We start from the raw sequence: 13,083 nt of genomic DNA on the forward strand, positions 1-13,083 counted from the left end.
AATCTATTAGAATCTTACACGATATTTAGCAATATATTAATATAGTTTTAGTACTTTAGTGATATTTACAACTATAATGCTTTCCGGATATTTACTGCTTGAGTACTTTTGAAAATTTTTCTATGTTAGTACAATAAAATGTACTTACAAATGTAACGTAAAAATTACCTGTAGTACTAAGATGTTTAAAGATTCAAATGTATTTTACTCTAAGAGCTAATGTAATAAACAATGGTTCGATATAAAGAATTTAGTTTTCTCTCTAATTAACTCTACATATACTAGCACAAATTGCTTAAGAAATGTCTAATACGCATTAATGGCAAATGTGGGTATTTGAATCAACTCATGACTAATACATATATATATATATATATATATATATAACGCTTTTATCGAACATATTGAATTCAACATATTTTATTATAATAAGTATGATTTTAAACTAACCATCTATTATCTTTACAGATACATTCTTTAGCATTTCACCCATGACAAATGTATTCTGCATACATAATTACTGAATGGGATATTAGAAGTAACCTTTACAGATACATTCGTTTGCATTTCACATAGGAAATAATATAAACTTTACAGGCGTAGATCCTTGTAAAGTTACAAATAATGAACCTCTTACCTGTTATTCAAATAACCCATGGCATCCCAGTTTCCGTGAATTATTTTAGTAACCTTATTGAATTTTTTTACAGTGTATCTATTACGCTACGTGTAACGCACATTTTATGTAAAGCTATTTTTTAAAACTAAATGAAGATTTGTAATATAAGTATTCTTGATAATTGATTTTATATGTAGAAACATACCGTTACTAAAGAAAATATTAATTATGCATGCATAATTATTTACCTTGAGGTAGCGTTAGAAGTAGATGACAGAGTAACAGTAAACTCCTTTTTCCATATCCTCCCATATCTCTTCAAGATTTCGTACCATTTCACTTTACATTATCAGCCGCAGCATTGTCAGGAGCACCAGTTATTTTGAAATCATCTTTTGCGTTGCTCTTGTTTTTCGCGGAGTATAACACTTTTCTTGGGTTTAGCAATTAGTATTCTTTTACGGACAGTATTTATCAATAATCTCCATTTCTAAAACACTAAGTACTCTACTGGTGACATAGAAAGTACTTTTGATAGAAATTTCACTTATTAAATATCTCTGAGATTTGCTATATAGTATGAAGCAGATCAAAGCATAAATTATGCGTAAAATAATCAAAGCGTTGGTCTGTAAATGCAGAATTACAGGCGTCTAATTTATAACTAAATATAATAAACAGTTTACGCATTTATATTAAGTATTTAGAAAGTTTTTAAATGGTTCGATAAAAGTTTCTGAATTAAACAATATAAGCTTCTTAACTTATAAGCTTTTCCTTTTCCCATTTCGCATTTCAGTTCAATCACAAACATGCGAAATATCTGATAGCACCTTTCAGTATATAGAACTAGACTGTCAAAAAAAGTTTTCTTGGAATATATATGTACAAAATCACCTATTCTAAAGTCATACCTATGTTCATTAGCAGAGAAAATGCATTATGTGCTGTCGTTAATTTTAGTTCACAGAAATGGTTATACCAATCAGGATATGCATATAAAATTATAAGAAAATTTCAAATAATATAATTTGTTTCCCATGTAAACAAAATTAACACAGAAATATAAGCGTCCATTTATAAAAATGTCTCTCCTTTGATTAAAAACTGGAGAAATATGTTTTGTTTGTCATACCAATGCCCAGCAATGTATCAGTCTTTACTGCATGACCAAGATATGTTTTAAATACCGGATATGTTGCAATCACAGAATATTACTGTTCCCTAATGATTACAAATTGTTCTATGTACGTTTTTCTGGAATTTGTTTTACTTTCACTTCTTAAAGTAACGGCGCTTTGTCAGCACATTATCCTGCAGGGTTCCATGCCTTGGATGAAGCGTTTCCAAACATCTAGGAAGACTGGTTTCAATGTATTCGATAGCGATTAGAAAATATCGATATAAAACTCGTATGGAAAATAATCATCTCAGCGATATTTTGCAGAAGAACATTTGTGTGTGTTTTCAGCTTTATAAAATGTAGAAGAAATAATGTATCAATATGCGTAGTTGATATACAGTTCTTGGGGGCATTCTATGCAAAAATAGAACACGAACACTAACTATATTTCCATCTGGCAAATTCGGCATTTAGCAAATGAATCATCAGAAGCTTTATGCATTCTATGTACTCGGTTAAGTACTTTAGAAGGAAACGACACACAAAAATGCAGTGAGAACTAAATGAAGGCCCGAGACAGTTTGTAGCACCGTTTGGAGCACACTGTGGCCATACAGAAGAAAACACCAAAATTGTGCAAGAAAACAGTACATAACTCGCAAAAGCACACTAGCACATACTTTTTTTAAAAAAACAGCACAGCGACGGGCGGTTCAAAGAGGGCGGGCAGAGAGCAACAGGGCCTGGCGGTGTCACTGCGCTCCTGACATATACAGAATTGCCTAGCGGAACGCCCGGTCTCAGACGCATCTATGTCCGTTCTCCGGAATACATTCTTCTTCGCATCCAGTCTCGCGCTCGGAATTCACGCGCGCACGCGCATCCTGCTCCTGATTTTTTCCGTTCTCCTTCTTTCCAAATCCAGGTGCGCGACTTGAGCGAATAGAAAATTGCGAAAGTTGATCCGTATTTTATCTGACGTCACTGTAGACGTCCTTCGTGACGTAACCCGAGTTTGGTATAATCTAATCACAGAATTAAAAAACTAGAATGAATATCAAATTTTCCAACGTCTAGCTTTCTGTAAATATTTAATTATTTTTAATTTCATCTTCGGACTCTAAACAAACCCGCATACGAATGCGTTAGAATATACAAATATAAAAGGGCAGATAAATATAAAATATACGTATAAAGGTGAGTTTTTTTTTTTTTTTGTTGTTGTTGTTCTTTTGTAGAAGACAAATCAGTGTTTTTTCATTTTCATTACGTTGAATATTTTACATAATCTGAAGAACAATAGGAAGTTATAATGAAATTCTTTTCCTTAAATTTTCAAAAGAATTTGTTTTAAGTTTACAAATGTACTTAAATCTGATGTAATTCGTTAAGCTCTTGCTCTGCATTTTATCACTAATTGTATTGCTGTAAAAATATTAGATTTGCTGGTACATCATATGCATCTTGGGTTTTAATTTGTCTAGTTAATTCGTAGTATTTTTTTGCATGTTTTGTTTATTTCAAATTTCAATGTCTTGTCGAAAATGCTTTCTTATTTTAATAAACAAATACTATGAAGCTTTCTAAATATACAGTAATAGCACCGAATATATAAATGTAATTCATTAATTTTTTTAACTGCAAGAATTTGAGTTATTTAAGGCAGTGAATTATCTGAAATTTAAAGATTTCAGTTTAATATTAATACTTACATTTAAACATCTGTTCAAATATACAATATTAGCTGAATTCAGTTAGCATGATTACTTTAATATGTGTTCTAAATAAGCTGTAAGATTATTAATACCCTTAAAGAATTTTAATTAAATCTTAAAATTTACCAGTTTAATGTAACGAAAAGGTGAAGAAATATTTGTTTGAAATGATTTTCTTTAAAATATTCCAAGAAATCATTAAGGTTAAAACTAGCTGTACTACAGAAATTTATGTAAAATAATGTTAAATATCATAGATAATTGATAATTATGATACATAAGATATAATAAATCCCTTTCACAAAGGTAATTTAATTAAATGCGAGTAGTATAAAAGTTTATTATGTAAATATGGAACGTTTAATAATTTTAGACAACAGCTTTCATTTACATTTCATAAAAATAACTGAAATCAGATCGACCATAAGCATATATTGGAGTAAAACTGTATTTGCAAAATTTATTTAATGCTTATTATTACACGAAATAAAAATTGAAAAATATATATTTAATTTCTAGTTTTACATTCAAGTTTTTATTAATTATATTTAAGTTGTTTGTTAATTTGCTAATTAAGCTCATATTTGAAACTGGAGATATTATTGTTACCGAAAATAATTATACGGTTTGCAAAGTTCAAAGTGATATGATTAGACTTATCGCTGAGAGAATTTAAAATGTTTTTATGGGATAAATTCCTATCCTGAGGATTTAACATTTTCTTTTAAATATAAACTTGTTTAGCCCATCGATAAACATAAAACTGACACCACGTACCCCATAACATCGTTTTTTCATTTATGTTTAGCCGATGAAGTTAAATTCTGATTCTGAGATTCCTTTTTAGATTTTCTGCATACCATTAAATAACTATTATAACCAAATATATTAAATTTCATTTTATCAACAAATCTTACTTTAATAAAGGCAACAAAAAAATTGTGTGAGGTTTAGATGCACTCAGCGGATCAATACTTACGTTTATAGTGTATAAAGTGTTGCCATACCTATTTTATACTCACTATAATATTTATAATTGATCTGCAAATTGAAGAAGATATTCGTGAAAATTCCGGATATCCTCGTTTGCTGCTGTTTGAAGTTGTAAAACATTTCAAAATTTTTTACTAATTGTTTTGCTTTTCTGACATGTTTGTTCACAAATTTTATACGAAATATTAACCCACAAAAATACTAAATCCTTATTTGAAAACACTGATAAATATCAAAATATTTACTTTAATTATTATCTGTTTTTAGTCCGAATTTTATTTTTAAAGCAATTTAAAATGGAGTCCTAAGTTTCAAGACTTTATTTGGAAAACAAGTAAGATGTTACTTTTATACATTTAAAATTAGAATTTTAAGATTCCAATAATACAATAAGCAGAATTAACAATTAATAGTTCATTATCATTATCAGGCCTCTTCTAACAATTCCTTTATCAGCATTTGTTAAATGATCAGACAAGAACAAGTTTAAAGAAAAAAAAAAAAAAAACACTCCTATTTTTTTTAACACGCATGGAAATAAAAGTAAAAAATTAAAATATTTGTATAAATTAAGTTTAAGATATTAAGATTTCTCTATAATTCACCACTTACACTTTTAAATCAAGGAAATCGATAAGCACGATGAGGACAACTGATAAAAAACACATTTTTTAATAAAAGACATGAAAAACTTTGTGAAATCATGGTAGCCTTTCTATTAAAAATACATTAAAGATAGCATTAAAACAAAAACATGAAAAAAAAAAGCGTGCCAAAAGATACACGCCCTTGATTAATAATAAAAATAAGAAAATTAGATTTTTAAACAAATTTCAGCTAAATATTTTAAAACTATTTTTTTAAAATAACATTTAAAAATTCTTCTGTCACTTTCGTCTTCAACATAATGCAACTTTTGTCCCCATTCTAAGTATTCAATTTTTAAATAAGGTTTAATAGTTACTTCTTTATCTCTTTTCAACAGTGCACGATTTACTTATAAGCTGCACAAGCTACAGCTTAGGGCCTCCACTTTCTTCGAGGACCTCCCAAAAATTAAAATGTAGTGAGAATATAGAATTAAAATAAAGTATAACAGACATATAAAGGGCCCCATATCTCAAATAGTTTAGGACCTTATCAAGTCTAAATCCGGCTCTGGTTTTCAGTCTCGTATTTAAACTATCACCAGTTTTTACTAAAGCGAAAGGATTTTCGAAATTGCCATTTACGTACAATATGAAGTATTATCAATCGATATTAAAATATGTGCAACACTTGGTACAACATATTCTGTAACTAATGAAATTTTAACATTTCCTTTAAGAAATTTTGAATCGTCGGTTAAAATTTTGTTATTTGAAAATTTCTTATTCTATAGAAGTGCTAATTTTGTTGAAGTTTAAAAGTAATAAATTAAGAAGAGCTAACTGCATAAAAAGGAACAGCTGATTTATAAATAAAATATCTCTTTGCGGTACCTTGATCATTTACAGGTTCTCTGCAGTTTGTTAAAATTTTATTTTCCATGTCTGTTAACTGTATTGCCAGAGGATCATAAAACCATTTCCTCAATTATACTGTAAAATATTATCGTCATTCTAAAATATGATCATGTAAGCAGTAATTAGGATTATATTGTCAAACATTATCATCCTTTATTATACTGTAAAATACTGTCATTATTATCTAATATTGTGTAAAATAGTGTCATTCTTTTCAGTGTTTACTTTTCTAATTTTTTTATTCCGAACGCCTCTTATTGACACCACTTTTTGGTTTTTATTTTCTATGTCACAATTCCCTTCATCTGTTAAGAAGCAGCAGGAATATAAAAACATTCTTGATTATACTTCAAAATATAATTATCATTGTAAAATATCATCATGTAAAATATTATGATTATGATTATATTATAAAATATTCTAATTCTTTATTATGTTGTAAAATGCTATCATTTTTATCTAATATTGTAAAATTTTTATCATTCATTCTAGTGTTTACTTTTCTCATTTTTACTCCGAATACCTCTTATTGACAAAATTTTCTAGCTTTTATTTTCCATGTCATAATTTTTATCATTTGTTAACTGTGTAGCACGAGGAAGATAAATATATTCTTGATTGCATTGCAAAATACTATCTTCACTGCAAAATTTCATCATGTAAAATATTATGATTGTGATTATATTGTAAAATATTCTCATTCTTGATTATGTTGTAAAATGCTATCATTTTTATCCAATATTGTAAAATTTTATCATTCTTTTCAGTGTTTACTTTTCTAACTTTTTCTCTGAATACCTTTTACTGACAAAATTTTTTAGTTCAATTTGATCTTGAACATTTTCAATTATTTTATCTCTTATATCTTTAATACCCTTATTTATTAAACAGTTGTCTACATATTCCAAACAGATTCTTATTTGTGATATCTTTCTCGTATAAAAGATACTGAAATAAAAAGCTTAGGATTAAAATATCCAAATAAATAGTTTGAAATAAACTGGAATGAATTTATACTTGAAAGATTAAACTCATTTAGGAGCAGAGACATTATGTGTGAAGTTAAATCTTCTTCAGAAAGTGTCTATGGGATTCCACTTAGAAGTGCGTTAGAAGAGAAAATAAGGTAAAGATCAACAAGATGTATTTGATAATTTAGATATGATTTCTTGCTGGTTGACTATAAATAACAATATTAGTGTTCCTAATGAGCCATGTATCTGATACCTTATCTCGTATCCACAAATGGCTAAAATTATATTTTCCATATCATACCTTTTATCGCTTATTAATTTGAAAACGCTTTTTCTCTGGTCGCCGCTTTTTCGAATTGCATAGACTATCTTTCCTCCATCGACGGGGAATAGCTTATATACTTTGCACTTTTTAATCGATTACGAAGTCTCAATGCTTCGTTTACGTTTTATGTGGAATTGTGGTAAGGTCGTATATAGAAAATCTTGCAGAAAAGAAAAGGACCTACCTCCAAATTTATTTTTTACTGTTATATATGACACTGGACGTAATGACTGTATCATAAATCTCTATGATACAGTCAATCGTTTCTTTTATTCGAATTAATTCATCGTGAGACGTTTCTAAACAGAAACTGACTCGTGTTGCAGATACAATGATCAAAATTATTGATGTACTTAGTTTAGTTCTCTTGTTAATAAAAAACGGCAATTGTGCATGTAGTTAATCTAAAAATAATGAAAATTAATATATGTCTATATTGTTGTTTAAGCAGAAATAATTAATGCATGATTATAAAATAGATATTAGAATCTAGTGATTGTATGTGTATGATTTAAAATGATAATTACGTATGGTACAGCACATGAGGAGAAGAATCACTGAATTTTATTTATTTGAAAACTTCATAATCGATAAACAACGGCCGATACTTATCGATGACAGAAGTCTTTCAGAAAAGCTCATCGAGCATTTCTCAGTTTATAGTGAGAACTAATGTCTAAATTATTTTAATTTAAATAGTCTTAGTGAGGTGAGAGATTGAAATAAAACACAGAAAACAGAATTTCGAAATCTTTATAACTTATCCGACACCCTGTTTTCGTATTGACATTATTCAATCGTGCTTTTAAAAGAGCCAAATACACATGATTATATCTCTGATTATTCAAGTCCATTTTACATGGCTCATTCGGAACACTAATACTTTTGTTTATTCTCAACCAGCAAGAAATCATGTCTAAATTATCAAATACATCTTGTTGATCTTCACCTTATTTTCTCTACTAACGTACTTCTAAGTGGAATCACATAGACACTTAATGATTATAGACACTTTCTGAAGAATATTTGACTTATACTCTTGAGTAGAGATACATAATGTCTCTGCTCCTAAATAAGTTTAATCTTTAAAGTATAAATTTATTCCAGTTAACTTCAAAATACTTATTTGAATATTTTAATTCTAAGGCTTTTATTTCAGTATCTTTTATGTAACAAGCAGAACAATTAACTTCAATAGCAAATTTATTAATAAACTTCTGTAACAAATCCAAATCACTTTTGTACAAATTTATAGTCGTCATTCTCAGTTGAATATAACATATTCATATCTTTACTCTTTTCAAATTCCATTTCAGCTTCAAACCTTGTCATAACTTCTTTTATGTATTCATAAAGTATATATCCTTCCAAGATATAAAAACATTTACAATTTAACTGTTTCTCTGCAAAAACCATAGTTAAATGTTTTACTCATTTCTATGTTTTTAGTAACATTTCATTTTTTTGACATCTTAATCACTTCCAGGATAGCTAAAAAATGTGATTATATGAATATGTGCACTCATGTTTACAGGAGACAGCAGACCACTGGGTGAGCAGCTGTGCCGCCAAGAAGTCTTTCAGCTTTATTGATCACTCAGTGGGACCATGTTTATTTAAAATTTATAACTATGAAATTTGGATATATACATTTGGTTTTGGTAAGAATAAGTATGTTTGTCTGCCCTGGATTGTCTCTTGACCAATTTGCATTGTATTGTGTTATTAAATCTTTTTCCAGTCTTGATTTTAATAATGAAATAGAATTTAGAAGTGGGAAAGACATTGGAATAGTAGTATTGTTTGCTGCATCTCTTTCTAATGTATCTGATAATCCGTATCCAAATGTTCCTTTGTGAGCTCTTTTGTATTGGAGTTTTGGTATGTACTCTATAGGAAAATTAGCAAGTAGAAGTTGTATGTCTTGGGCTAGAGATGATTTATTTTTACCTGTTACTGCTTGTATGCTTGAGGAACTGTCAGATATTAGGATGCTGGCTATTGAAAGTTGCTTTGAATATACTATGGCTTCCCTTATTGCTAGTAATTCTGCTTGTAATATTGAACTACTTTGAATCATTTTGGATTTCCAGGTATGTATGAGTTTATTGTTATAAAACACACGGTAGGCGCTACCAACACCTATTTTCCTTTTTGATCTGTCTGTATAAATTTTGTTTTGAAAACTATTTATGTCTCAATTTGATATTATATTTTCTGAATGAAATTGATTTGGATGAAGTATTATATTTTGTTTAAGTCCTCATAATCTTCTGAAAGGTAGGTATTGGAATTGTAGGTACTTTTCTCTCTTAGGCGTGAGACTTGTATTTTAGTTTCTTCTTTTTGTAGGGCTAAAATTATTGGAGGAATGCCTGAGATAATCTCTAGAGCACTGGTGGGTGTAGTTATATATGCTTTGGTAATTGAAAGTAGAAAAAGACCTTGAACTGAGATTAACTATTGTATTGCGTGTACATTGAGTTTTGTGCCCCAAGCAGAAGCGCCATGAAGAAGAATCTTTTCTATTACAGTTGCATAAAATATTTTTTATATTGTGAAGATACTCCTGAAGTTTTTGAAGTTGTTATTTTGATTGCGTTTGTTAGAGTGAGAAGTTTGTTTTTGATATATTTGATACGAGGATGCCATGAAAGTATATTATCGAGCATGATACCAAGATGTACTAACGAGTTCTTTGTTTCTATGTTTTCTTGTACGTTTTTAATAATTGAGTTTCGGAGGTTTCTGAGCTTGGTACCCGGTTTTGGTATGTAGAGAGCTTTGCTTTTGAGGATTGAGATTTTTAACTGAAAGTTATCTGTCCAGTTCTTGAAAATTTGTAGAGAGTGCTTCAAATTTTCTTCTATTTCTTTGGTACTATTGCCTCGGACTATTAGTTAGAAATCTTTAGCGTAGGCTTAAGATTTCATTTGCTACAAGTTCCAGATTTTTTGGGCCCAAGCAAGATCCTTGTGGACATCCTCTTGTAATATTAAATGTATTAATTCCAGAATTTAAAGTATATTGAAGAGTTCTATTATGGAAGTAGTCCTTTAGTAGTAGAAATAATTGGTTTGGACAATGAAATAGATTTGAGTACATTTAATGCATCTGCCCATCGTATTGTGTTAAATGCTGCTTGGATATCAAGTGAGATTAGTAAAGAATGATTGTTTAGATTTCTATTTGTTTGAATTATCTGAAGCAATTTTTAAAATCATGATCCACAGATTTATTGATGACAAATCCAAATTGGTGTGGATGGATGGTATTGTTGGTATAAAGATGATATGCAGTCTTGAAAGTATAAGTTTCTCTAGAAGTTTTCCAAGTGTGAATAGCAAGCAAATTGGTTTAAAAGATTTTGGGTTGTCTGGAGACTTCTTTTTTAAGAAAAGTGCTTAATCAACGCATTTTTAAAGAAAAAAGCATTAGTATAAAAAATTCGCATTGCAAACTTGGGATAATTAGTTAAAGTTCACAGAATTTTCGCGGCCTGAATTTACGCTAGCAGTTTAAGCGTTGGAGATTTATTATCATTTTAGCCTATCAGAATGTCCACCAGAAGCAAAACAGTAACGCAAATAAGTACAGTAGACGCTCGCAAACTCGATCTAAGAGACTCAGAGGGTGAGGGTGTACCGGAAATGTCGAGTATTATGAAAGAAGACATGGATGATGCTAAATGCATAACATTTCATTCAACACCTAAATTCACAGCAGTTTTGTTAATACGTTCATCCAGGCTCTTCAGACAAAACGTTTCATTTTCTTTATCGTATTAGCCTATTACATACTTCTCGTTCGACATTCTCACTTGCACGTTTTAGATAAATCGTTCAAAAATCAAGCATTGTTAGACAAATCTTGATTCTAGCCAAAGCGTACAATCGTCCTAAATAAGAAGACTGTGGCATTTCTTTGATGTAACTGAACAACAACTTCAATAGAAATATTTTTTAAGCTTGGAACTTTTATTTTAATAATATGATAAAATTAAAAATCTATTGTGAATTCAGAATTCATGTGTGTCTTTTCCTGGGAAACAAGCTTTTTGACGGAGGTTGGGACTATTTAAGGAAGACAAATCTCCCTCCTATCCACATTTTAAAAGCTTATTCTCCATGCAAGACAATGAGTTTAAGAAAGCGAGTAAAGTTTTCTTTGCGAAAAGTACTACAGGTTATCTATTTGGTCCCTTTTCCTGGGAAACATATCCTTTGACGGAGGTTGAAACTTTTTTTTTGGGGGGGGGAAATGCCTCCGTCCCGTTCAGATGTTAAAGGCTTATTTTGCATGAAGTGAAATGAATTTATGAAAGCGGGTATTTTTTCCCTTCATAAAGTATTAGAAGTGATCACTTTGGTAATTCCCATCCAACTTAGTGATTTCCTACGAAAAAGAGCATATGTGGACTAGGGTGAAGTGAAAAAAGCAACCATTTAACGTTTGTAATTTAAAAGTTATCCAAGAGAAGTACACCCAAATATGCAAGTCGTTAAAGAACCAAACACTTTTCCCTCTTCTTACCTATTGGAAATCAAGCTTTAGTCAAGTCAATAATTTATTACGGAAAACAAAAAGTATATTAAATATTTTTGAACGAAAAGGTTTATGAACTCATTTAAGCAGTTTTTTTCCAATATCAATACATTTACACCAATACGTGAAACGCAACCATAACATTATTAAAATTGAACTTTTGGGCAATTAGAAACTGCGATTTTGTTTCTTAAAACTTGTTGTAAATATAAAAATAATAACAATAATAAAAAGTAATAAAATATAAATCTAATAAACCACATTTTTCGAAACTTTTATTAGTTTTCCAAATTTTATACTTAAGTTATTAATGCGGAATTATTTATATTTATGTTGCATGCTGTATATTACACAGACAAATTTAACGGGGTTGATAAAGAAAATCATAAAAGGTATCGTCGGAAGAAAAATTTTGGGAATGCTTGCCATAGATCGTGATATTTTTTTATGTTATACTGTACATGCATAGATTTTTTTCATTAATTCTAGCACGTATTTAAAAAACAGTACTTCTGCTCCAAAATTATTTGTCGGCATTTCTTGGCTGCAATAAGCAATTTTATTTTCCTTCATGAAGGTCACTTTATCTTGCCTTACCGATAAAACGTAAGAGCAAAAAATTCAATAAAACTTAAGACCAAACAATCCAATGAAACTTAAGAAGGTTTAAATTTCAAGTTTGTATTTTGGAGCAACATTTCTTTGCAGTATATTTTTGTGGAAATTCTAGAGGAATGTACAATAAAGTTGTTTAAATTTATAAAATCTCGTTTTCTTCGCTATCATAAACTAACCAGGCACAAGAAGGTTGTCTGAGGAATTATCCTCAAGTACGACAAACTCCAGAGAAGGGTGTAAAGAACTCTTTATTCACTTAATATAATAACAGATGGCACCGACTCGTGCTTACAAAAGCCAACACTATTGGCTTAACTAAAAAATGTAACGATGAACGTAAAATTAAATATAGTAAGTTTAGCCTAATAGCTCATAGGATAATTTAATGCGCAGGAAGGCTCTGAATCATAAAAGTCAGCGAAACAAGAATAATAGCTAGAAGCGCTCAACCCCACAGGTATCTATCGCTTGAAATCCAAGATAGCATCATGATATTCGAGCAGGCACCTAAAATCACCTTTCAAAACCTTACCTTAAATACTACTTCCTTCTATCTCATTTGTACACGTGCACTAGCTTATTAACATTCTGGAAAGAGAGCATAGGTTGAAAACAGAATTAAAGAAAAAAGTATCTGTTAGAAAAATTAAATGAATCCTTAAGTTC

General features: G+C 29.7%; 1 protein-coding gene across 1 annotated transcript in view; it reads right to left on the reverse strand.

Moving 5' to 3' along the window:
* LOC118196901 (neuronal acetylcholine receptor subunit alpha-7-like) overlaps positions 1 to 2,614 on the reverse strand; it is a 598,562-nt gene extending 595,948 nt beyond the window's left edge. The window contains exon 1 of the mRNA XM_085818929.1: positions 868 to 2,614. Within this exon, the coding sequence (XP_085675055.1) occupies positions 868 to 931 (64 nt within the window). The 5' untranslated portion in view covers positions 932 to 2,614. The remainder of the gene's footprint in view (positions 1 to 867) is intronic.
* Positions 2,615 to 13,083: the final 10,469 nt, after the last annotated feature.

Source organism: Stegodyphus dumicola, chromosome 6 (assembly GCF_044657685.1).
Source record: "Stegodyphus dumicola isolate Sdum_Otavi_A_Nest chromosome 6, ASM4465768v1".
Taxonomy (NCBI): Eukaryota; Metazoa; Arthropoda; class Arachnida; order Araneae; family Eresidae; genus Stegodyphus; species Stegodyphus dumicola.